At 38.3% G+C, this 27,722-nt stretch overlaps 1 protein-coding gene across 2 annotated transcripts in view; it reads left to right on the forward strand.

Annotated features, from left to right (window-relative positions):
- The window catches only part of KAT6A (lysine acetyltransferase 6A), a 109,737-nt gene that overhangs the window by 37,480 nt on the left and 44,535 nt on the right, over positions 1-27,722 (forward strand). Inside the window, exons 3-7 of one of the 2 annotated variants that reach the window (XM_067721908.1) lie at positions 17,622-17,730; positions 21,635-21,750; positions 22,344-22,425; positions 25,161-25,296; positions 26,630-26,946. In XM_067721908.1, coding sequence (XP_067578009.1) covers positions 17,622-17,730; positions 21,635-21,750; positions 22,344-22,425; positions 25,161-25,296; positions 26,630-26,946 — 760 coding nt within the window. The remainder of the gene's footprint in view (positions 1-17,621; positions 17,731-21,634; positions 21,751-22,343; positions 22,426-25,160; positions 25,297-26,629; positions 26,947-27,722) is intronic. The other variant, XM_067721909.1, reaches the window with a different exon arrangement.

Genomic DNA, 27,722 nt, shown 5'->3' on the forward strand with positions numbered 1-27,722 from the left:
GGGCTTCCCTGGTGGCGCAGTGGTTGAGAGTCTGCCTGCTGATGCAGGGGACACGGGTTCGTGCCCCGGTCTGGGAAGATCCCACATGCTACGGAGCGGCTGGGCCCGTGAGCCCTGGCCGCTGAGCCTGCGCGTCCGGAGCCTGTGCTCTGCAACAGGAGAGGCCACAACAGTGAGAGGCCTGCGTACTGCAAAAAAAAAATCTATTCTTCAGAAACAGGCATATCGTCTCAAATGACTTCGAAGACAGTTCAGAGACGTACTCATTTTTAACTGTTGATCTTCATTGCAGATAGACATTTCTAGGACAAGTGATTTCATTTACTTTGTTGAATTAAAGAAGATAATATGAGATCTGGAAGTTTGGGGTTCTTATTTTCAAGACTACTAATGAAATTGAGTATCTAGATTGTGTAAAATGTGTCAGTGATTTTAGAGAAAAAAATTAGCTTTTTGTTCTTTTCCATAGTTTGGTGAGACTGTTTAAATCCATGTCTAAAGAAAATGGTTTTAGCTATTAATTAAAGATTTATATAGTCCTTTAAAAAAATAAGATGAGGTCCTACTTTTTATCATTTTAGAAAAGCATTATTTTAAATAGGTTCATTTGGGTGCCTTGAACCATAGTATTTTCATTGTATTTGTTCCTTATCATGTGTTACCCTGTATTGTAACGTATTTTTAATGTGTATGTTCTGGTTTTACAACTAGATTGTGAGACCCAGAAGGAGGGAACTAGTTTTGTTACACCTTGTTTCTCCAGCATCGAATTTGGTGTCCTTATGCATAAGAGATGGTACGGACAATAGTATGTAGAGGTAACATTGAAGATGAGAATTGTGTGAGGTGATTTTACTAGCTGACTGTCTAAGTCAGCTAAGGCTTCCATTGAAGAATACCATAGACTGGGTGGCTTAAAAAATAGAAATTTCTTTTCTCACAGTTCTGGAGGCTGAAGTCTGAGATCAAGGTGCCAGCAGGGTTGGTTTCTCCTGAGGCCTCTCTCCCTGGCTTGCAGATGGCCACCTTCTTGCTGTGTCTCACATGGCCTTTCCTCTGGGCACACTGCCCTGGTGTCTCTTTCTGCTCTTACAACACACCAGACCTCTATGATTAGGGACCCACTCTTGTAACCTCACTTAACTTTACCTCCTTAAGAGTCCTATCTCCAGATACAGGTGTCCCATTGAGGGTTAGAGTTTAACATATGAATCCTGGAGGGATACAGTTCAGTCCAGAACACTGGCCTGAAGATAGATATGCCAGGTTATTAAGGTATGAGATAACACACTTTGCTGTACACCTGTAACTAACACATCATTGTTAGTCAACTATACTCCAGTATAAAATAAAAACTAAAAAAAAAAAGGTATGAGATAACATACCAAGTCAAGATGTAGTCAGAAAAACAGAAACCCTGAGAGAATGCAGGATAGGGCATTGATAAAGCAGATGTTGGAGAACTGAAAAGCACAGTGGGAACACTGAAGATGATAACTTCCATAAGCAGCTACCACTCCTAAGGCTGGGATAACAAAACAAAAGGAAGAGATTTGGATTATTAGAACCTAGAAACTTGGAGGAGGGGCCCCATGGAGCTGGAGTTCAGACCTATGAGGAGGGCCCACTGCTTGGTTGCTTTTAAAAGCTTGGAGAGGGCTTCCCTGCTGGTGCAGTGGTTAAGAATCTGCCTGCCAGTGCAGGGGACACGGGTTCGAGCCCTAGTCCGGGAAGATCCCCCATGCCTCGGAGCAGCTAAGCCTGTGCGCCACAACTACTGAGCCTGTGCTCTAGACCCCGTGAGCCACAGCTCCTGAAGCTCACTTGCCTAGACCCCTGCAACAAAAGCAGCCACCACAATGAGAAGCCTGCACACCACAACAAAGAGTAGCCCCCGCTCGCCCCAACTAGAGAAAGCCCGCACAGAGCAATGAAGACCCAACACAGCCAAAAATAAATAAATAAAATAAATTTATAAAAAATAAAAGCTTGGAGAGGTGCCCGACAGAGTTGGGGTGCAGACCTCCCAAGAGGATAGAGGATATACATTGTCCTGCTGCTGATGAGGCTGATCCTGAGAGAGCTGGAAGAAGCTGAAGACGGCAGATGACTGTTGCTGCTGGGAAAGGACCAATGCTAGGATGGCATTGGCAGGAACAGGAGACAGACCAGAAGGAGCAAGTCCACTCTTTTGTCTTTACCTTCTGGTCTCCCTCTAGCACCCTGACTGGTGGAGCCTAATGGGAAGGCAGCTGAGCAAGGAGAAACGAAGTGTGCATTCTGAGCGCAGCATCACAAAGCAGCCTAAGGGTGAGATTGGAATTGAGAGACAACAGCTTTCTAGCTGGCACAGGTACTACTGGTGGAAGTCAGCTTCTCTCAAATTCAGTTGGCAGCATGTGTCAGAAATCTTAGAAATGTGCACCCCTTTGACCCAGCAATTCCAGTTCAAGAAATATATCCTAAAATATATATATATATATATCTCCTAAGGAAGTAATCCCAAAGGTGAGCAAAGATGTATGTACAAGGATATTTGATTACAGCATTGGATATAATAAAATATTAGAAGCATTAGATGTTCATGTATATGGGATTGGTTAAATTATCTTAAAACATGTAATGAATGTTATATAGGCATTAGAAAGATGATGTTGATTTAGATTTATTGTGGAAATAAATTTAACAAAAAGCAGATTGTACGTCATATGTAATATGAGCCTATTTATGTCTTTTGTTTAAAAAAAACCTGTATATATAGGGAAAGCTGAGAACAATGTACATGAAAAGAGGCAGCACAGTGTCAGGTTGAAGAGTGTGGGCCCTGAAGCCAGTATGCCTGGGGTTTGTATAATATCTGGCTCTGCCCCTTTTTATGACCGAGGATACGTTAATCTTTGTAGGGATCTGTTTTCTCATCTGGAAAATGGTGATAATAGTACCTACCCCATAGGGTGGTTGTTAGGTGTAAAAGTGTTAGTACTATAAAGTATATATGACAGTGTTTTGGTTGCTCAGTAAATGGTAGGTATTGTAGGGGAGGAAGAGAAAGACTAGGGAGAATTTAACTGTCTCTTCTCTCTTTCTTAGCTAATTTTTAAAATGAGAATATAATGATTTTATTATTAGGGTAAACAATAAAGTTTTCTATTAAAACTTTATTATTTCTATTAAAAGTTTTCTAGTTTCTATTAAAACTAAAAATGAGGAAGCTGACAAATATATAATAAGTATTCTTGTTTACTTCTGGAAGTCCTAGAACCCCAGGGTGCTTTGTATGTAGGAGAGCATTTCCCACTGCAGCCTCCATGCTGAGGCTGGTCTCCTAACAGCCTCCTTCCTCCTGTGGGGCAGGTTTACTCAGATGCCCAGGGACAACCTTCTGACTGGGCTCCTTGAGTGGGCTCTCTTACCTCTGCCCTGCTCTGTGAAGAAACAAACTGAAGTTCCCTCACTTTTTTTTTTTAATTACTGAAAAATCGCTCACTTCTGTTTTTCATGTGGAGTACAAGTTTCAACATCTTTATTGTAGCATGGAAACAGTCTTAGAACTGAGTGTTACACAGTTCTTCAAAGTCCTTTTACTGGCCACCTCTTTATCCACATTCCAGCCGCCTTCCACATTTCTTTTTTTTTTTTTTTTTTTGCGGTACGCAGGCCTCTCACTGCTGTGGCCTCTCCCCTTGCGGAGCACAGGCTCCGGATGCGCAGGCTCAGTGGCCAGGGCTCACGGGCCCAGCCGCTCCGTGGCATGTGGGATCCTCCCGGACCGGGGCACGAACCCGTGTCCCCTGCATCGGCAGGCAGACTCTCAACCACTGTGTCACCAGGGAAGCCCCCTCCACATTTCTTGACCCTCTCTCAATACCCTCTCTTGGTTTTTTAGGCAGACAGTTTGCCTTCCTCGTTTACCAAGACCCTAATGTGCTGTGCTGAAACAGAAGGGCTCTTTAGCCTTTTAGTTACAATTAGGAACCTGCTGTGGCTTCTACATTTTTGTTTTCCTTACCGCCTCCTTAATCATTCCCTCAGAGTAGGAAAAAGGGGTAAAAGATTGATTCCTTTTTTTTTTTTTTAACTTAGTTATTTTTGGCCGCACCAGGTGGTTTGCGGGATCTTAGTTCCCTGACCAGGGATTGAACGCAGGCCCACCGTCAGTGAAAGCGCCGTGTCTTAACCACTGGACTGCCAGGGAATTCCCAAAGATTGATTTCTTACTGCTGCGAATAATGCTTCTCTTTGAAGAAGGCAGGAGAGGATGACTGGTCAGCTTTAGTTTTAAGTATGTAAGTTTAAATCCTGCCACACCATATTATTAGTGAATGGTATCACTGTTTACCAATAATGGAAACTCAACCTTTCCCATCTGTAAGGTCTTTCTTTCTTTTAAAAAATTATTTTATTTTTAGGTTGTTTACTTGAGTGACTTAGTTGAAGCTGTTGACTAGAGTTAATACTCTAATGAATAGATTCAGACTTATCTACCTGACTGAATAACTTAATTACTTTACTAGTCATGTATAGCCTTTGACAATGTTTTTTATCTTTGGTAAAATTAGTATATAATGTTTTTTTGAAGATCCCTTCCAATTCCAAACACCGTGATTCTGGTAGTAGCAGAGCACTACCTGTTCTGTCAGATATGTGTCAGTTATTATTTTTGGTAAGGACTTGAGGAAATGATGCTTTTTGCCAATTTGTTTAAGTGCTACTTGTTTTAGACCTTAGTTTGGCCAGAATAAATGCCTATAATTGCAGTCTCTTAAAAATGTAAGGGAACACAAAAGTCTTGTTGAACATCTTGCGTCGTGTAAACCATCACTTTTGTATATTTATAGCATAGAAAATATTCTTTTGCTAATACTGTTATACTCAGGTACCACTAAAGTTTTTTTTAAGTGCTAAATGTGTGTGTGCAGAAAGACTTAAAAACTTAATGCAGTCTTGCAAATAAATAACATATATAGAAAATCTGTAAGCCCATGGAAAATTTTTATCACCATGCCTTTTTGGGGGTGTCAAAACAAAACAAACATTTGCCCTGACTTAAAAAGTGGTGGTCATTTAACAAAGGTAAACTTTGAAGGATAGATACAGTTTTGAAAAGGAATATAAGAAGTCAGAGTTTTTAGGTGCTTCTTATGTTTGAGTTACACACCCAATAACTTTATCTCATTTTATCTTCGTGATAACTTGAAAGGTAGGTATGTTGTACCGTTTTACACCAAAATGTTAAGTAACTTGGCCAAAGTGATGCCGTAGTAGGAGCCCAGTCTGTCCCTAAGCTGTACTGAGTTGATTCTTAGAGGCAGGGATACAAAGGACTTTGAGGGATGGGGTAAAACAACCTGGAGAAAGAGCATTAAGTATGATCTTTGAAGACAAGTGAGTAATTGGAAGTAGAGGAAGATAGTGTGAGGAAGGTAGTTTGGTGTATGGTGGAGGGAATGGAATACCAGCCGGCAGGAGTTGGTATGTGTTGTGTAAGTTTTGAGCCAGGCGAGTAACTGGATGAAAAAAAGTATTTTAGGGGGATTAATCTGGTAGTAGTGTGCAGAAACAAAGAGCAGAGAGAGTCAGTCCGTGTAGAAGATTGTATATGGTGATATGACTGTGAATTAGGGGAGAGCCATCGGTATAGAAAAGAAACTGAAATAGGAAGGAAAGGCCCACAAAGGAAAGGAGAGGCAGTAATAACTTGGCAGTATCATATTTGGATGAATGAGGAAATTGATACATAGTGATATATCTGACAAACTGAAAGTGGAGCTTTCAAATAACTGATGAATATGTGAAAGAAAGACAACTCTTTACTGTTTCTTAGCATAGAATTTAAATCCAGCAAATAAGCATATTATCATTTTTGATGTCACCTCTGATTAAGAAATAGAAAATTGTTATAGTATCTTGACAGATGATTACTTTCTCATCTAAATGTACAGTAATCTGTATACATAGTAAAAGTGTAAATTGAAATTGATTGTTACTGATCTCATTATATCAGTAATGTATTTTCTTTCACCAGTGATCTTGTTATGGTATCTAAGTGTAGAAGTTATTGAATGAACTCATAATAATAAAAGAACTCAATTTAGTACCCCTATTAAAGCTTTGTAATGGCTAATGGATTATGTTGGAACTGATTAAAATTATGCAAGGTTACCTTATTGTAGACTGTAAATAGTAGAAAATGGACTCTTTTCCAGGCCATTCATGTTGTTTTATTCCAGGCCATTCATGTTGTTTTATTTTATACAGTCTTTTATGACTGTATGCTGTTGAGGAAAAGATTATCCTAAAAGAATGTTTAATAAGCAGCCAGAGTACTTAATAGCCTATGAGGTGCTGAAGAATTTAAAGAGATTAAATCCTACCCAAGTTATGTCTCCCCTGAAGGTTATCGATTCTTGGAGGAAAGGCTTTGAGGAAGTAGCTAATAAACCTATTTGGAGCTAAGCATGATTTTGTTGTATTTTAATTTCAGCAAGTGCTTAGTACATACTGTGTACAGGCACTTAACGAGATGAATTAAGAGGTCTAGGGTGATTTCTGCTTACCTAGGGTTGTCTTTCTGGAAAAGATGAAGGCAGATTGGATTCTAAGCTGTTGGAAAGGATTTGGAAGGAGCATGAGTTCACCCAAGGCCGTTGGTAGTGAAGGAATGAAGAACTGGGTGAAACCGAGAGGAGGACTTGCCTGACTGGAAGAGGGACAGTGTATGTTAGAATGTCCAGCTTTTTCAACAGTGTATAAATGCCTTCCAACAACGCATTGATTTCCTAAAGTGAACTGTTATGGGCAGTTTGCTTCTTTTCTAATATTGGAAAAAACGAATCGTGCAAACATCCTCTCAAAAGGCTTGCTTTTGAATTTTTTTTTTGTGTGTGTGTAAGTGGTTAATGTGAAAAGTGAAACCAATTTAATTGGTTTCTAATTATTTTGTGTGGATTTTTTGTATTTACTGACATTTATAAGTGCTTTAAAAATGTGAGTCCTGATTCTTTGTCTTCTCAAATTTTTATGTTACATTACAGTGCTTACCAAACAGTAGTATTTACCAGACTTCTTATGCTTTGGATAGTATTTTGAAAAGGTAGCAATATTTGCTTTCCGTGTGCTCTGTCACTGAGCAACATTTTGGTTTCCTTCACTATACCATACCTAAGAATAGTTCAGTTTTCGTCTTTTCTAAGCTAAGACTTACCTCCTCTTTATCCTTTGGGTACTTATTATATATAATAGAGCCATTTTTTTAGCTTTATTATATATAACAGTACTTCAGCAGTAGATATCATCAACTAATAAATGATATCTCTGCTGAAAGTTATTTAAATTTCAAGTTGTGTGAAATAAATATCCATTGAAGAAAGTTAATTTGCAGTTAAATTTATTTTACTTGATTATAATTGCAGTAGAAGAAACAGGATAAACAAATAGATCTGAACCACTAGAAAAATTCAAAGAGGTAGGTGAGGGCTGTGGTTTTAGGAAAAGTTAAATGTAAGGAAGAGAAATTCAGTGGGTAGATTTGAGAGGAGCTTATGGTGGTTCAGAAACTGGCTGGATCACACAGTGGTCAGAAAGAGGTTTCAGCTTGAGACTGGTGCTTGATTGATAGACTTTTATTCTTAGACTTGTTTTACAAGAAAATTGTTAAGGCATAAGGGTGAGCTATTTTTATGTAATTGGATTAAAAGGTAACCAACTTCGGTGTAGGTACAGTGAGAATAAAATGCCTAATGGTTAAATTTAATAACCATAATTTGTTATTAGTAATTAAAAACGTTTTCATTTTGGGGAGAGTTAAAACTATATTTCTAAGTCTTAATTACTGCACTCAAAGTTAACATAATAAGGGGTTCCACAGGAACAGTTAAAAGATACAGGTTTTCAAGATGAGGACAAATTATAGTAGTTGCTTCTCACCTTTATCAATTTTGACCTTATTACTTCAATCAGCTGACTTGTGAGAATATGAAAAATCATAGCACTTAATTTTTTTATTTTTTATTGTAAAATTTACATAAAATTTATTTTAAACATTTTTTAGTGTACAATTCAGTGGCATTGAGTATATTAACAGTGTTTTATTTTAAAAAATGTTTATTTATTTATGGCTGCGTTGGGTCTTTGTTGCTGCTCATGGGCTTTCTTTAGTTGCAGCGAGCGGGGGCTGCTCTTTGTTGCGGTGCGTGGGATTCTCATTGTGGTGGCTTCTCTTGTTGTGGAGCATGGGCTCTAGGCACGTGGGCTTCAGTAGTTGTGGCATGCGGGCTCAGTAGTTGTGGCTCGCGGGCTCTAGAGTGCAGGCTCAGTAGTTGTGGCGCATGGGCTTAGTTGCTCTACGGCATGCGGGATCTTCCCGGACCAGGGATTGAACCCGTGTCCCCTGAATTGGCAGGCGGATTCTTAACCACTGCGCCACCAGGGAATTCCCTTCACAGTGTTTTAAAGCCATCACCACTATCCATTTCCAGAACTTTTTCATCATCTTAAGTATGTACTCATTAAACAGTGACTCCCCATTCTCCCCTTCTTCCCAGCTTCTGGTAACCTCTATTCTACTTTCTGTATGAATTTAACCACTCTAGGTACCCCATATAAGTAGAATCATACAATATTTTTCCTTTTTGTGATTTGCCACTTGATTTTTTAAAAAATGAGTTGCAACAATTATAGTTGAACATTAAGTTTTTTATATAATGTTTTTATAGTGCTTTATAGATATTTCGTATTTAAGTCTAAGAACGATATGACCATTATTATTGCTTAATGCATGTTTGAGTATTATAGGGAGTCTTATATGAATTACGTACTTCTTTCATACTCTTAACATTGGCTCTGCTAACTTGTCTCAATCATTTCTAGTGGTCATAAAACGAGAATTTGTAGCTTTTAAGAAGTCACAAATCTTTATTGCCTGATAGTCTGTGACAGGATCTCTTAGAGGTTTCTGAAATCATAAGTCTAAGTGCAGGGTTTTTTTCCTTGAAAATTCGGGTGGTCACAATTCCAGAATTTATCATTCAGGTCAGTCTTGAAAGAAATAATTGCAACAAAACAGATTCTTGATTATCCTTTATGTCAGTGTTTAAGAACAGAGACAACATAAAGGTGGATTTGAGGTCCTCAGAAGATATTAGAAGATGAAGACAGTGACAGGTATATAGTGGATTAAAAAATTAACGTCAAGTCTGGGAAAAATTAAAATTGGACTTTAATAAAGATGGGAATATCCCAGATAATGTGTCTCAGCATTTAGAAAATGTCATTATATTTAAGATTGTCTAAATGATTGTGTCCAAAATTTATTTTCTTTCATGGTGTAACCTCATGTAATAGAGATCATTGGGCAAAATTTTTGCTGTTCTTTTTTTAATCAAAGTTATTTCCAAAAACGCAAGTCAGAATGCTACTCAACCATCTGTCTACTAATGGGAGCATCTACTGTGTATTTGGCTCAGTGCTGCCATCCAGTGATTATTGTGGAGATCTCAACGTGGTGCTTAAGGCAGCCTAGGGCAACCCATGTCACAGGGTACAATTTAAGTGCCTCCTGCCACAAATCTCCCCCTACTTTTGAGAAATTGAATGGCAGTAGGTTGCTGTGACCGAAATCTTACTTAGTTATTGAGGCCATGAAATCACTTGGTGAGATTACTTTGAAACAGTAGAGCATTTTTATATTATTAAGATTATTATTGAGCTGTGCATAGCTTCATCAGGCTCATAACCAACTCATAGTTCTTTCTGAGATACTGTTTTTCTTATTATTACCAGTTTTTCAAGGTACTTTGATTAATGTATTGAACACTTCTCAAATGCATATTACATGCTAGGCACTGTTCTTAGTACTAGGAATACAGTCCTCAACAAACAGAAGTCAGAGCCTTCATGGAGTTTACATTTAGTGGGGGACAAATGATAAGATACACATACACACACAATATTTTAATTAGTGAAAAGAGTTAAGAAGAAAAAATAAAGGCAGGGGTTTATGAATTATTGTAGCTGGTGAGTTGCTTTGAATTGTTGGAGTGGCCACAGAAAGCCTTACTGAGAAGGTGACTTTTGCGTAGAGGAAGGATCTAGGGAAGAGCATTCCAGATAGAAGGAAAGCAAATGCAAAGGCCTGGAACAGTTGACTTGTAAAGAAAGAGCAAGCAAGGGGGCTGGAGTAGAAAGTGAGAGGGAGAGAGCAATAAGAGATTAGGTCAGAGAGGCCACTGTGGGCTTGTGTGCGGGGGTACAGATCACATGGGGCCTTTAAGCTGGAAGTGCTTGGGCTGGATGGAGAGTTTGGGGCACCAAGCGACTGTTCTGATTTACCTTCTAACAGGCTCACTCTGGCTTCTGTGTTCAATGGTGTGTAAAGTCATTTGCTACAATTTTTTTTCTTGTTTTATTAGCTGTAGGAGTAGGTTTACTTTATATAGATATGAGAACAATCAGATATAAGGACTACGTTTGGACAGTTCTGGGAACAAGTGATTATATTGCATATTGTGTATCTCTATACATATTTTAAAAGACTTTACTCATGGATTATCAATTGTTCTTATTTTATCTTTGTGATACAGGATAATTGAAATCAGCTGGTAAGAGTTTTACTTGGAAAATGTTATGAATATCACTACCCCAGTACATTTCAGGTTAAAATCTTACAGTGAGCACAATGTAGTGTTAGCTTTTCTCACTGATTTTCATGCTCAGTGATATTTTGGGAATGAGAATGATCTGGAGTTGTAAGTTTTTACGCACTTCACGATATGGTTAGGCATATGCTAAAACAAATCACACAGTTAACTGATTAGCAGTTCTATTTGATCAACACAGAAAACCTCAGATTTATTTTGTAACCTAGATGATTTATTTAAACCACTTTTTTGCTTCTAGTTCATCAGCTAAAATGACTCATCCTCAAAGTACTGTTACTCTTTCCCAAATTGCACTTAAAAAATGCCCTGAAAATAATTTTTTTTAAAACCCTGAAATTATCAATTAGTTAAAATATCACGATCACTGTTGGTAATAGTATTTCTTTATGGATTCAATTTTGTTTTGGTAGCTGAAATATTTATTATTTTTATGCTTGGTCCTATGATGTCAAAGAATAAACATCTTCATTGTACAGTGTTTAGTTCAAGGAAATTATGGCTGTACTGCCATGTGTTACTGAAAAGTATCTGTCTGTATAAAATTTGAGTCTGTTTGGACCAATGTCTTTAATTGACTTAACAAATTGCTTTCCAGCCTGTCGTATTTTCACACTGTAAATACCAATACTGTTTAAACTTTTTATTGCTGATAATAATCGAATTGTTTTGTGTAGGGAGTAGGCAAGGTCTAAGACTGTTGTTGTTTGATAAGTACCAGAATAACCGAGTTACACTGCCTGCACAGCTCCAAGTTAACCATGCAGCCAGTGTGTCTAAATCACTGCCCACCCCTTTCCCCCAACTTTAATGAAAGGCTTGAATGAACTCAATTATTTTGTTTGAGGTAGACAAAATCTAGTAATATGGAGCAGTGATCATATGTTAAAAATATTAACGGCAGAAATATTACAGGGAACATACAGGAACATATGGGGATAGTTTTGGTAAAGATTTCTTAGGTATGATTTTAAATAACATTTCTGCCATTAAGAACTTTATTGTCTGGTTCTAGATGACAAAGATATATGCTTGAAGACACAGATTACTGCATAGTTTTACTTTTTTAAGACTATATTTCCTATACTGAAGAATAGCAATTTGTTTTACAGACTTCCTCTTTTCTTCATCCTTGCATGTTTGCTTCCTTAAGTATGATCTAATCTATCCCTCAGAAGTAGCAGCAGATTAACTTAATATCTGTTAATTATGTTAACTAAATTTGAGTTATGATACTGTTCCTGCTCTGCCCTGTAGCTTCTTATTGTAACATAGGTTTCTCCAGCTCCACGATTGCAGGTTATACAGGATTCTTTATCTGAACCCAGCTTTGTTTCTTTTTTAGCCAGACTGCTGAAGAGATACACTGCACTTTATGTGAAAGTGGAACCACTAGTCTGCCAGTAGCAGATCCTTACATTGGACTGTGTCCATATCTTCCTAGTGGAGCTACTTTTCCATACTCTTATCCCTATTTTAAAAAGAGGGTGGGTAGGGAGAGACCCAGGAAGACAAGTTGATACACAATCCTTGATCTTTACCACTTCTCAGATGATTGTTGTTCTCTTATGGAACAAGTTCTGACATGAAGTTCTTCCCACCATGAGCTCTGATTGTGTGTGTGTGCGGGCGGGTGGTGGGGAGAGCTGTCATTTACCAATATTCTTTTCTCTAAAACTTAAAGTTTTTGCAGAACTTTCCTATCTTGGGCACAGTCGTCATTTTCACTTAGTTGAACACATGTATATGATTCTTCTAAGATCATGCTTTCCCAGCTTTTTGACTTTTTATTGTCTTCAGTTTTACTTTCTTCTGCTTTCAACTGGAATGTAAAACTCTTTGAAAGTGGGAGCTTTGTCTTTCTCACCATTGTATCCTCAATTGTCTAGAATAGTGTTTACTAAATGTTAAAGAATTCATGCACATTTGCCATTTGGGGTTTTCTTTGTTAGCAAGAACTTCATACGTAGGAAATCAGAAACTCTAACACTCCTCTGCTAACTACAATCTTTAGTTTTTCTACTTTTCTGTTTCTTTTACTTTCTACTGGACCTTTATTTCCATTTGATCAGGATTCCTATTGGTCCTTAACTCAGACTTTGAGTTTGTCAGGCCCTGTTCTGCTTATGATGTCCAGCCTTAACTTTGTGGCCCACTGTTGTAGAAATATTTGCATTTGCATTCTGGGGAATTCCCACCCGTTAGCTTATCTTGTCTATCTACAGTTCTCTGATTTTGTGAGTCCAAGGCTTCAGAGGTGCTAAGGAAAGTTGTACAACCTTCTCGATTGGAAATACTACACATTGATTCTCTATCTTAGCTTTGTGGTTAGGGCTGATTGACAGTTTTATTTTCCATCACGAAGTGATTCCCTGTCACTTTCCACACAGATTTTCAGACTTTTCTGCTCTGTAAATGCCCAAACCCATACCTATCTACTTCTCTAAGCAAAAACATAGCCTTCTATTTTAGTGAAAATATAGGGGCCACTTTGTAGGGATTTCATCAGCTTTTCTCTTCTGTATTTCAAATTTATTCTATGTTAATACATACTTTGCTGATTCTGTCTTGCCTGAGGAATGTGTGTCCATTTCCATTTTGATAGGAGGTTTTTCTGTTGTTGCTGTTATCTCTGTTCTTAAACCCAGCCAGTCTCACCTCTCAGTTTTCTCTGTCAGTTATCACTTTCTCATGGTCTGTCTAGCCAATCACTGTCCCACTTATAGCAGGTGATTTTATTTCCTATTTTCCAGAAATAATGAGGCTATTGAAAGTGAACATCCTCGACTTTTCCCTGTTCCCACCATCCCACCTGCAAGCAGTATGCATCTACACCATTCTGTCTGCGAAGGCCAGTCCCTTTACCTGTGCTTACAAATCCATCCTCTTTTCTAAGCCAGTGTTTTCCAATAGAACTTTGTGTAATGATGAAATAGTTCTGTATTTTTGCTGTCCAAAACTGTAGTCAGTAGCCACATGTGACTCTTGGGCAATTTAAATGTAGCTGGTATGACTGAGGGATTAAATTAGTTTTATTTTAAATTTAAATAGCCACATGTTGTAGTGCCTGCCATGTTGAACAGTGTAGCCTAATCCTTACTACATAATATGTTCCTGTTATTTCTTGTTTCTTGAATCTCTTGGACCATGTGTGTCTTCTCTTCCACATTTAAATAGGTTTAGTCTTTCTCATTTGAAATAACTAGAACACATCAAAACCCTTTGTCATTTCCTTTTAGCTATCTCCTGTCTACTCTCCGTCCCTGCATGGCAGCTTGTTGGTTCCTATGACTTCAGTTCTTATCCTGTCACTGAGAAGGGCTCTGTCTTAGTGAGGTCTCCAGCTATTTCTCAGTTGTAGAATCCAGTAGTTACTTTATCTTCCCAACATTGATTTTTGATTGCTCTCTGCTTCTTGAAATTCTTGTGTCATCACTTCTCTTGGTTCTGTTTTGTCTTGGTCCTTTCTGGCCTGCTTTTCCTCTGATGCTTCTAAATGTTGCTGCTCTTCTATCCCGACTTTGTCTCACTTCTCTACTCCCCTCCCTTTACTGTCTACCCCTTCCACCTACTCCACTTACCTCCACCCTCTCACTGGGCATTGTCAGTTATCACCTGCACACTCATGTCTTTTGAATCTATCTCTAGCCTCTTTTCTAAGTTCCAAACTTCACTGTCTAAATCACCATCGGTATTTCTTTCAGAATATTCCAGAGGTACCACAGTCCTCCTCAATAGATGTTCATAATTAAATTTAACTTTCTAATTAAAATATATATTCAGAAAAGTACACAGATTGTAAGTGTATGCCTTAATTCCTAATTAAGATCCATGAAACCATCATCCAGGTCAAGAAAAGTAACATTATTTATACCTCAGAAGCCCCTCTCCAATTCATTACCTCTTTCTTTCTCCCTAAAGGTATAATCACTATCCTGACTTACAATAATATAGAACTATTTTTGAACTTTATATAAATAAAACGATATATTATGTATTCTTCTGGGTCTATTCTTTCATTTGCTGTTGTTTGTGATATGTTGACTGTAATTTATTTTCATTACTGTTTAATGTTCTACTGTAGCAGGATATAACATAATTTATTTGTGTAACCATTCATTGATAGTTATTTGGGTAGTTTTTATTTGAGTAGATTTTGGTGTTATGAATAATGCTGCTCTGCTCATTTTTGTGTATGCTTTATTATATATTGTGTGTATGTACTTCGTTTGGGTATATAGCCAGGAGTGGAAGTGCAGGATCATATGGTATGCTGTGTTTATTTTTAGTAGTTTTCAGAGTGGTTTTGTCAATTTATATTCCTATCAGCAGGGTAAGAGAGTTTCTTTTGTTCCATTTTCTTACCAATACTTACTATTGCCAGTCTTCATAATTTTAGCCATCCTTGAAGATCTGCTTCCTTGATGGCTAGTGAGGTTGAGCATCTTTTCTTATGTTTATTGGCCACTTGTATATTACATATGTATTTTCTGTTGTAAAGTACCTGTTGAAGTCTTCTGTCTGTCTTTTCCTTATTGACATGTAAGAGTTCTTTGTATATACAGTACTGGATATGAACATTTGTTGGTTAAATGTGAGTTAATATCTTCCATTCTGTGGCTTTGCCTCTTCACTTCTTTAATGGTGTCTTTCTAGTCTTGCGTCCTTCTTACTGTGTTTCCTAACCCAAATCAGTTAGCCAGCAGTTCCTGCCAGTTATACCTTTAAATACCTCTTTTGTCTCTTCTCCAGTCCTTTCATCAGTGCCTTAATGCAGGCCCTTGGTACTCAGGGCCTGGATCATAGATCATATCCCTTCCCATCCATTTCCAACCACGTACAGAGTGACTTTTCTAAACTTCAAATCTTACTCATACCATTCCTCTGTTAAAATCTTCTTGTGGTGCTTAGAGGCTACAGCATAAAGCTTAAGCCTCATGACCTTGCTTCTACCTTCTTTAGAGGTTACTTCAAGTTTCTACTCCTGGATGAAGTCTTTCCCGACGTTAGTCCCTGGTTCCTTTTCATATTTCTTTTTAAAGAAAGGCTGTGGTTGTCTTTACCACAGGCCCAGTTGTTACGACAGCTTCCTGCTGTTCATCTCTCATTTCACTGCTTGGCTGAGCAGTACTGTTAGTTTGCTTGTGTTGGACATTTTTACGTTGATGTACCATCCAACTCTCTGACTAGTCTATTTCCTTTTCAGGCTTTTTCCTCTGCCAGTCCCTTAAATTTTGATGTTTTGACCTTGGCTTTCTTCTTTCCACCTGTTCTCCATGGGAGAACTCATCAACTGTGATGGCCTTACTGCCATTTTGTACGTGCAGTCAGCCCTCAAGGTATCTGCAGGGTCTGGGTTCCAGATTCAACTGATTAGGATCCACGGTTGGTTGAATTCAAGGATGTGGAACCTGCGGAAATGGAGGGCTGACTGTCTGTGACTTCCAGATTTTTATTTCCAGACCACCTTTTCTCTTGAACTCCAGATCCATGGGCATTGCCCCTTTGATGTTTCTTAGGCATTTTAACCTCATTAAGTCCCAAACTAAGCTCATACCTCCCATCTCCCAAATCCATTTCTGTATGATTCTATATTTTCTTTGAACATCCCCTTCAGGTATGCCTGCCTGTCAGATACCTCTGTGAAGCCCTTCCCTGATACCACTTTTCCCTACTTGGTCACTTCTTCCTTTGTTTCCCTATCATAGTACCTGCAAACATCCGTTCTCCCCTGTAGACTAAAAGCATCTTGAGGGGTTTGTATCACTGTCCTGCACAATGCTTAGCATATGTAGTTGAGAGGTGAATGAGAGTACCTCCAACTAAACACACCTGAAATCAGATTCATCATCCCTTTGCTTTCCTCCTGGTTTTCTTCTTTAAAATGACTCACCTTTCACAGTTGATGACATTCCCATCTTTTCAGTTAAGTTAGTCATGTTTAATTCCTATTCTATCACTTCCGCAACTAGCTGGTTTCTGAGTCCATAGCTATGTTTTCCTATTCCTTTCCCTTAGCTTTGGTTCAGCTTCTTATCTTGTCTTCACCAGACTGTTGCAATCACTGTTTAATTGTTCCACTTATCTTTAGGTTTTCCCCAGTTTGTCTTCGTTATTGCTACTGGAATTATTTTTGTCAAATACAGTTGATCATCTTTTGGTTCAGTAACCTGTTCGTCTTTTCTTCAGGATAAAGTCCAACTTCTTTATAAGACATTCAGTGGCAATCTTAAAGAAGTGGTCTAGTCTTCCTCCCTCCACTCATCACGGAAGCCATATCCTTTAAGCACTAGCCTTGGCAGACTGCAAACCGAAGTTCACCTTGTTTACACTACCTGTATTGCCTTTCTCTCCATCCAGTGCTGTGGAGGAACCTAGAGACCTAGGTTTAAACCTGCTTTTAACAATTACTATCTGTTGTCCTTGGACAAGCTTCTTAAGATACCATAGCAACATGTATTAAGTACTGGCACTTAATATGCGTTATCTTCCTCGTTCAACCCTTCTCCTCCAAACCACAGTCGCAATTTATCTTTCCCATTTGTACAGAGCTCTTACTGTTACCTTTCATTATGCTTATTAAACATCTTATTTTTCTCCTACATCACATGCCTTTTAAGGGCTGATACTATGATTTCTTGTGCTTAATTCAGTTGAAGTTTTCAATCTTAGGTAATGGATTTGCTTTGCCTAATCCACACTGTATCATTTAGTTTCTAAGTGACCAACATGATTGGGATATGATTTTTTGGACCAAACTTGTCACTATGGGGACTGTTTGTAAAGGCCCAGCCAAAGCAGCTTGGTAAAAACTCACCTACTTTGTTGGAAATTCAGGAAGGGGATACATTTGTCCTAAAATTATATGTAACTCTCGAAGGAATTTACAACTGTAATTGTAATGTCTTTATATTTATACTAAAAAAAAAAGCCCAGTACCTGAGTGAATTGTGTTTTTCTTTACAGCCAGTTGCTGAACCAATCCCCATCTGTAGTTTCTGTCTTGGTACAAAAGACCAAAACCGAGAAAAGAAGCCAGAGGAACTAATCTCCTGTGCAGACTGCGGCAACAGTGGTATGTAGCCCTTGTGTCCTTGTGACAGGTGCCCTCAGGCGAGAGGATGTTTGACTGGAGTTTGTACCCTTGGTCCTTAAGAAAGGAACATTTTAATTTGATTCTGGTTTTAGGTACCTGAGATGAGCTTCTAGATGAGGGAGGGATTTAAATGTATAGTTGAAATGTTTTATTCAGTTAAGTTAAATCAGGCCTCAGCTGTTATTGTTGTTTTTATAAAAAGCTTTCCATAGACTTATTTTTTTCTGTTGATCTTTATATTTCACTATCAAACATCTGTTCAAATCACAGCAATCAGTTAGAAGTTATTGCTGGTTTCTTTAATAATCACTACTTATCTTTCTTGATTTATGCCTCAGGCTTCATGAATAGAACCAGGATGATAACAGATTTGTTTTTCTTGATAGAAACTTACATATGTCACATTGGGAAATAGAGCGTTGACACTGCAATTTAGTGAGCTGTGTGAAACTCTGGGCTCTAAAAAAGGTTTTGCAAAGAGTCTCCTAATTTGTCAATTCCAGAGATAGTCTTGGTCTGCATTTTAAGAACTTAAGAGGCTTTGCAGTATCTTTAATCATTGGCTTAATAGTCAGTGTTTTATACCAGTGACAAATAGAATTTAGTCCAGAAAGCAGAAAACACACTACATACTTCAACGGGAGAGGAATTTAATACTAGAATCAGGTTTTTGTGAGATCGTTGGAAGGGCTGAAGAGGCAAGCTCTGGACTGGGCCTCAAGGACTGATTCCTGGGACGTTGCAGAACGGCCCACCAGGGAGCCACTGCATCTGCCTCCATCTGGAAGAGGTGGAAGTGGGAAGTACTGCAGAACCGTTGAGTTCTGTAGCTGGTGCTGAAATACTGAATTCGGCCGTCGTCACAACTGCTTCTGGATAGCTATGAAGGTGGAGAGTAGACACTGGCGTTTTCATAACTTTTCATTAGAAAACAGTATCAGGAAGAAGATGGTCTTTGCTTCATTACTGCCTTTCAGAAATCACTCAAACACATCCCATTGGTAGAATTTAATTCGTATCTAGAGCCTAACTGCAAGAGAGTCTGAGAAGTATAGTCTTCAGCTTTTCGGTTTTTATGTATAGAAGGCATTAGAAGGAGGTGGGAAGAGATCTTGAGTAGTGGTGACCATATCCAGCATAATACCACAAACCAAAATGAATTCTGGGTGGTTTCACAGTTAATATAAACCATAAAATCATAAAAGGTTAGACAAAAATATAGTGATATGTCATACAATACAGTGATTTCCAAACTATTTTAGTAATGGAACCCTTCAGAAGTCTTATGAGAACTCAAATATATAAAACAGATAAAAATGAATCTGCTTTAGGTGAGGTAGGAATGAAATGGGAGCAGGGAGAGGGTCGTGTTGTAGCCCTGCCTTCCAAGAAGCATTATATTTGAGGTGGTCTCGGAGTTTCTGTAAGATAGGGAAGAGCGTACTTTGAAAATCTTACTATAGAGGGGACTTTTAAAGAACTAGTAAGATAACTATTAGTTACCATTGCTATAGAAATAAATTACTACAAAACTTAGCAGCTAAAAGCAACAACAAACAGTGTTTATTTCATGTTGTTTCTTTGGGTCAGGAATTAGGGAGTGGCTTATCTGGGTGGTTTTGGTTTGGGATCTTTCATGAGGTTGCAATTAAGATTGCAGGTCCTGTGCTTGTGTCATCTGAAGGCTTTCATGGTGACTCATTTACCTGGCTGGCAAGTTAATGCTGCCTGTTGACAGGAAGCCTCAGCTCTTTGCCCTGTGGACCTTCCTATAGGACTGCATGAGTGTCCACAGGTGGCGGCTGATTCCCCCAAGCAGGTATCTGAGAGAAAGAGCAAGGTGGAATTGGCAGCATGTCTTATACTTACCTTAGAAGTCATGCTGTCATCTCAGCAGTATCCTGTTAGCTGTGGGAGAGAACTACACAAGGGCGTGAACTGGTGGTGTTGCCAGGAGGGCTGCTTGGAGCTTGGCTATCAGAATAACCAAGGAAGAAAGTATGGACATGGTCAAGTATACGAAATTTGGTATTTTTCAAATTGAGAACTAAAATACCCCAAATTTTTAAAAGCAAGAATTGTTTGAGAAAAATAATTGCATTAAATATGGCAAGGGGCCAAAAGCTCTAAAGTATAGAGCGCGTGCTTACATTCTAAACGTGAAGTCTGGGGGCAGAGCCTATGAATAGGCAGTTCACACGAGAGAAATTTAAGAGTTGAGCGTGTGAAAAACGTTCTACCCAAATAATAATAGGAGCGCACACCAAAGCAGCAGCGAAGTGTTACTTTATAGCTTTTATAGAGCTCAAAAGATAAGAGAGCCCAAACTGGAGCTGATAAAATTGTGGTAAAGTATTTGTGCTTTGCTGGTGGCACTGGGTATTATATCATAGGACTTGAAGCATGTTTTGGCAGAGCAAGTCTACCTCTCAAGCTATAGCAATGTTTATTTCATCTCACCAACTCCTCTTTCAGTAATTTATTCTCAGGAATTAACTTAAAAGAAGGAAAGAATCTATCATCATGAAATAATTCACTTTAGTGATCTAATAACTGTTACGGGTAATTGTCTAAATATTTGCAACAGGGAAATGGTCAGGTAGGTTATAGTGTGTCAAGTCAGTGGAATATAATCAGTTTAAGGAATGTAAATATAAAGTTTGCTTGAATAAAATAATGAAGAAAAGCAAATCAAAGCCGTATATATTCTATAATTAAAACCATGCAAGGGCTTTAGTTAGTTTACAAAGGAAGAGTAGGACACGAAAATGGCTATTGTAGGATGATGAGATTATGGGTGAGGTTTTTACACCTCTTCCATTTTCCTTGGATGTTAGTGATGTTTTGGTGATAAATTTCTTATCATCTCTTAAAAGAGAAAATTATTTAGGACTAGAAGAGAGAGGAGAGAAGATAATTTAACCAACACTTTCTCTCACTGAAGAAAAATAAACATAACGAATTTTTAGAGGAAAGGGATAAATCTTTTCAGAGTTAAGAGCAAATTGGCTACCCTAAGTTTTTGAGAATCAAACTGATACTAACTTTCGGGAGAGGAAACATTTTTTTCTGTTACTATTAATTTTGATCACAATAGAAATATTGCTTAGGTTTTAATTTTAGCTTGAGTGCCTTAAATCATGAGCACATAACTCACATTTATTTATTTATTTATTTATTTTTTGTGGTACCTGGGCCTCCCACTGTTGTGGTCTCGCTCGTTGCGGAGCACAGGCTCCGGACGCGCAGACTCAGCGGCCATGGCTCACGGGCCCAGCTGCTCCACGGCATGTGGGATCTTCCCGGACCAGGGCACGAACCTGCGTCCCCTGCATCGGCAGGCTGACTCTCAACCACTGCGCCACCAGGGAAGCCCCATAACTCACTTTTAAATGATGGCATTTAAAAAATATATTTTTTAGTTGTAAAAGTAACTCATGTTATTGTTTTAAAAATGAGAGCACAGAAGGGTATAAAGTAAAATGTAAAATCCTTTTCCTGCAAAATATTCATAGCTCTATATCCTAGGATGTTACAGTTGTAAACAGTTTTTGTGTTACTCTTCCAGAAATGGCCCAGGTATGTTTTGTATTCATATGCATGGGAGCATGTGTACACACATAGTGCTTTAATTAATGCGGGCTTAATAAAAGTTTGGAGTTTGTCAAGCTTTTATTTTCAAATTGGGGAGGGTGATGTATTTAGCACGCATAAAACTGAATTGAGTGCCCAGCCCTGATGAGGCGTGTGTGGCAAGCTTCCAGGGGCTTCTTGTTTTCCTTGATGTTTTGGTTTAAGAAAATTGCCTTTTTCTACCTCATTCCTTTAATACAGTTACAAAATGATTCTTCATTGTTTTGTTTGCGAACTTTCCCCTTATTAGGTCATCCATCCTGTTTAAAGTTTTCCCCTGAGCTAACGGTTAGAGTGAAGGCCTTACGGTGGCAGTGCATCGAGTGTAAAACGTGCAGCTCCTGTCGAGATCAAGGCAAAAATGCAGTGAGTATCTTCGTCTTCCAATGTGAATATTTCATTTATAAGTAGAATGTACAACTGGCATTTTCCTCTAAGTTTGGTTGGTTATTTTCAGTCACTTGGTCCAGCAGAATTTAGAACAGTAGCTCCTTCAGTAGCTCCATCATTAGTTTAGAATAGTTGCTCATTGACACTTGGATGATATCTAGGTAGTTTCTAAAGCACCTTAATTGTATGTTTGCAGAGAGACTAGCTACTTTAAAGAAATACTCGTGAAATTTGTTTGAGTGATATGGAGGTATTCATTTAGGGATGGTCAGTTATATTAATTACAGTCATCCATTTCTCTTCTTTTATTAAAACAGACCAAAGTTAGCTTGTATCTGGCTACTGGATAAACTTAAAAATAATAAAACTTTAGTTCTTTATTAAAGATGGATGAAGCAAAACTTTTTGCTAACTCAGGCTGTCCGTTTACTCAACTAATACAAATTAAGGGAACTTTCATTATTATGGTAACTCATCTTCTTTACGGAAAGGAGCTTCCTAGGTTTCATGAAGTCATGATCCTGACATGTTTCACAAGGTTGAACCGAACTGTTCTTTCTCTCCTTTAGGATAACATGCTCTTTTGTGATTCCTGTGACCGAGGTTTTCACATGGAGTGTTGTGATCCGCCACTCACCCGGATGCCAAAAGGTAAGACATACTTTCTGAAATCAGTCTGGCAATATAAAAGGGCAGGTTAGTGAAAGCGCTTTTTAATCTGCTTTGTTAGGATGAGAGAATAGTTTGCATCTTTCTATTTGGTGTTGTATAAGTAGGAAGAGAGCGGGCAGTCACCTTAAAGGTGGGGATAGTCTTTCTGTTGAGGCATTCCTAACATTCTTATGTGGTGTGGATTTATTATTAGTTTCCTCTGTTTTCATTATTTAAGTATCCATGGAGGGTGAAGGTGTTCATTTATAATTTTTTGCCAGCTCTATAGCTAGAGGGCAAAATACTTGCCTCCTTATGTAATAGTTTGAAATACCTATTTCTTGAAAGGAAGAAGTGAAATTGTATTAGGTCATGTTGATTATATCACAGCTCATCACTTTTGAGGGGCCTAAAGCTATTAGGGCCTCTGATTTATCGAAAACCTTAAAAATTTTATAACATTTTGCAAACAAACAGGTGCCCAAATCAGAAGAATACAGCTTAATAATGTTATTCTATTCTTTTGACTCCTGTTCCTTGAAAGGTATTTAGTTGGGATACAGTTGCCTGTTGGTTGGATTTCCATCTTATCCTATGCTTATAGTTTCTTAAAAAAAAAAAAATCATTAGTCTTCCCTGCTTTGTCTTACCATAAATTCCATTCTCAACTCGGATTTTGTGATTTATAGGTTTCTTAAGTAAAACGCTTATGGGATACTTGATGTGTCTGTTTGAAGAACTTTTTCCTGTTGATGGAAAGGGACTCAACCTTAGTTACAGCCAAGTTATTCCACTTTAGGATTTTACTTGAGTCCCTCTGTGCCACTATTGATTGTCACCTTTTGAAGAGTCTACACTTATATGTACTGGAAGAATAAGTATCCCCCATTTCCTACCTCTTCCATTTACTTGAAATGTGGACAAAAGGCCTTCTGAGAATCCTTCAAGATAGTAAAGATTTTCTTAGGACTTCATTCCTGTGTATTTAATGCCTACAAAAGAAGTTTTATGGAAGCTTAAAGCAGGCAACATTTTATTTTGAAATAATTTCAGATTTACAGAAACGTAGTACAAATAGTATAGAGAGTTCTCATTGTACCCTTTACTCAGCTTCCCCTAATGTTAACAGCTTACAGTTATTGAAACCAGGAAACTAACATTGATCTGATGTGATTAATCTACAGACCTTATTTGAATTTCTGGTCCTGAGAATCCAATCCAGGATGTCACATTACATTTAGTTGTCATATTTCCTTACTCTCTTCCAGTCAGTTCCTCAGATTTTGTCTTTCCTGACCTTGACACTTTTGAAGAATACTGGCCAAGTATTTTGTAGAAAGTCCTTCGTTTTGGGTTTGTCTCTTGCTTTATCGTGATTAGATTGAGGCTATGCAGTTTGACAAGAATACCAGAGAAGTGATGTTGTGCCCTCTTAGTGTATCATAACAGGGGTATATTATACTGGTGTGTCTTATTACTAGTGGTGTTAACTTGGATCACATGATTATAATGGAGAAACTTGACAGACACCTTAAAGTTACTCCTTTTCTGCTTTGTATCTCCTTTAGCATCAGTCATTGATTCGTGCATGCACCACTTTTTACTGTGGTGTTTGTCTACATAGTGATGAGTTTTCTATTTCCATCATTTCTTCTACATTTACTAACTGCAATTCTGCTATAAGAAAGAGTGATCCCCAGCTGTGGGATGATCTGAGGTGATGCCTGTTTGGCAGACTTTGGTTTTTGCTGTCAGAGCTCCCATCCTGGCTTCTGAAGCCGATATGGATGCCCTGGGGTGGGCACCACCTGGCTCCCACGGGCTCCCAGGTTTGACTCTATCCATTTGGAGTGGCTTGGGGACCCCAAAGCCTTTGCTCCTGTTGGTTTGTCCCTGGCAGCAGACAAAGCCTCGTGCTACCCTCAGTTTTCCCCCTTTATTTCTTTTGAAGAACCAGTTTTTCACGGTACTTGTCCTGATTGTTTTCATAGTGTTCAAATCTGTATTTTTGTATGTAGGGGGAAATAATTTTCTCAACAGTAATTGTTAATAAATACTGTATTAAATTGTCATGAAGGAGTTCTTGTTTAATAAATGGACATGTAAAAACAACAAAACCCACCCAAAAAAAAAAAAAAAAGTAAGAGTGATCCCTTTGTCCCACTTATTTATTTATTCAGCTATTCAAATCATTATGGACTCATGGATATTTATTTTATTCTATGGCTTATAGTCCATTGCTGTGATTATTCCTTTTTTTCTGGATTGACCCAGATCTGGCTGTTGGGAGTTCCTTCACGTTGGCTTCTGGGTCCTTTTCACATGCCTTCATCATCTGTTGAGCTCTTCTTTATTTCCTGGCACCACAAGCTGTTCCAGGTTATCTTGTATTTTCCCAGCTCCAGTCCTGGACTCAGCCATTCCTCTATGGGAACCTGGCTTCTTTTCTTGCAGAACAGTAATTAGAAGCCCGTATGTGGGTTCTGGGTATAAAGTGAGGATCAGTGGACTTCAGCCATGTGTGGCCTTCAGGATATTTGTGAGTCTCTTCCAGTTGTTTGTAGAATTTTGTGTGTGTATGTTTTCATGTTTATTTTTCTGGGGGGCTTTTATCAGATTTTCAAATGAGAGTCCTTGACCTGAAAGAGGTTAAGAACTCCTGGCTTAGAGTATCTGAACTCTTTCATTGTATTTATGTTCATTATGCTTTTATGTGGAATTTTCTTTCTTTATAGGCATGTGGATATGTCAGATATGTCGACCTAGGAAAAAAGGACGAAAACTTCTACAGAAGAAGGCGGCACAGATAAAACGGCGCTATGCTAATCCAATAGGACGTCCAAAAAACAGGTTAAAGAAACAAAACACGGTGTAAGTTGTACTTGTGGCAAGGTGAGGGGAGAAGAGCGTAGGGTCTTCTCTGTAGCACAGGATTCACTTGTTTGCTCTGCGAAAAGACACGCAGTTGTCACAGCTGCCACTTTTATGTAATAATAATGGCTAACTCTTACTGAGCCCTTAATAAAGTACCAAGGCACTCACTGTTCTAAGTGCTTGACATGTGTTAAATCATTTAATTCTCCCACCAGCCCAGTGAAGTAGGTACTGCTGGTACTCTCCTTTTTCAAAGGAGGAAACTGCAGTCTAGAACGATTAACTTGCATAGTTTATAGTAAGTGTTCAACTGAGGTTAAAACCCCAGTAGGCTGGCCACAAGGTCTGGCTCTAAACCGTTACCTTAGATTGCTTCTTTTACCTAAAAAACAAGGAAGAAAAAAATTACGTTATGGAAGCATTTCACAGATTCTTCTCTTGATGTAATCTCAGTAGTTTATTTCTGTCATATGTACAGATTGCTGGATAGCTTCTCCTATTGAGGTCATAGCTAAGTCCCATTTCTGTGTCCTGAAGTAAAATAATGTGAATTTTCATCTGTTAGCAGAAATCAGGGATATAATTATCTCTTGTGGACTAGAAAACTGGGCTAGGTTTGGAGGAGGTGGGGCAAGATTAAGTAGCTAATTTTCTCTTTTCTTTGGAGTATCTTTACAGTAATTCACCTTTGATGATATGTAAACTGTCTTTAGGCCTGTCAACCTCTCACAGAATTTACCCACCCTTTGTACACTTAAGACGAAGGTGGTATAGCTGAAATGAGTGGGCATTAGCAGCTTGAAATACATAGAACCAGTATTGTAGTTCATATTTTAAATCTTAAATCAAGCTTTAACTTTCCTGTAAAAAGATCTTTTGATTCCTGACTTGCAGAGAGTAACCCATCCTTATGTTTAGAGGTAAGAGTATAACTCTGAGTTGGTGCAGAGATCCTTGGACTTCATACCTGGAAAGGTCTTAGTTTTTCTCTGGTACAACTCTCATTGTATAGATGAAGACACTGTTGTTTAAAGAGAATGTGATTTGTCCAAGATGTGCAGCTAGTAAGTGGTAGAATTATGACTCAGATATGCCCTCTGACTCCTGACCTAGGATTCTTTTCTCTATAAAATGAAAAGGCTTCCCAGAAATAGATGTTTCTAATAACATTACTTTTTAGTCATATAATATTTACAGTTTATGGAATATTCTTAACAATATAGATTTTTAAAATATAGTTTTAGGTTATTTACTGTGTGTTATATATTAAATAGAAACCATATAAAGATTTCTTTTTAATAGTTTCCCTTTTCCCTGTCTGATTCTTTAGGTCAAAAGGTCCCTTCAGCAAAGTTCGAACAGGCCCTGGAAGGGGTCGGAAACGTAAAATCACTCTCTCCAGCCAGTCAGCGTCGTCATCAGAAGACGGATATCTAGAGCAAATAGATGGCTTGGACTTCTGCAGAGATGGCAGCGTCCCCTTGAAGTTCAATAAGAAAACCAAAGGGCTCATCGATGGCCTTACCAAATTCTTTACCCCTTCCCCTGATGGGCGGAAACCTCGAGGGGAGGTGGTGGACTACTCTGAGCAATATAGAGTCAGGAAAAAGGGCAACAGAAAATCAAGCACTTCAGATTGGCCCACAGGTAAAAGCTGTTCACTTAGAGACAAAAAGTGTTCCGAAGTGTGTTATTTGGAATAACAATAGTTATCTGGAGTAGATTCATATTTGATTATTAAAAATTGGTCTTGGACTATAAGAATGTGCTAAAGATATGTATGTAGGTGATACTCAGGTGATAACTGTGGCAGGAAATTAGAGGCTAGAGATGAAGTTGGAGAATGGGCAAGTAGGAGTTTTAGACAAAAGAAGATGCTTTTTGGGTGGAACCACAAAGAATCTGCCTACAGAAATTTGGTGTATAACCTTCACTCAAGGATAACTTTATGTAATATTTCATAAATTACAAAATAAATGATGTGATGAACATCAAGATGCTTACTTTCTTCCTGGAAGGAAATTGCAGAGTATAGGTAAATATTGGGTTGGCCCAGAAGTTCGTTTGGGTTTTTCCAAGCCTGAACGAAGTTTTGGGCCAACCCAATAAAATGCTGATGATATGAGCATAAGTGAAAGACCAAATTATATGCAAATATGATGAGGTCATTGATTTTTCTACTTCAGATCTTGGCAAATACAGTTGTAATTTTTCATGGAGTATACTTAAAAAGAGAGAAAGAGAACCACAGCTTCACACCATTTGCTTATGTGTCAGGCTCAGGTCCCTAGTTTTCAAAGTAGAAAACATCTGTGGAGAAGAGTTAAAAGTATAGCAGATAATTCAAGTCAGAGGAGAACATTTTGATGAGCTGTCCAGATAATTAGAGCTGGTCTTATTGAGTTGCGAGAGCCTAACCTGTG

Source organism: Pseudorca crassidens, chromosome 21 (genome assembly GCF_039906515.1).
Source record: "Pseudorca crassidens isolate mPseCra1 chromosome 21, mPseCra1.hap1, whole genome shotgun sequence".
Lineage (NCBI taxonomy): Eukaryota > Metazoa > Chordata > Mammalia > Artiodactyla > Delphinidae > Pseudorca > Pseudorca crassidens.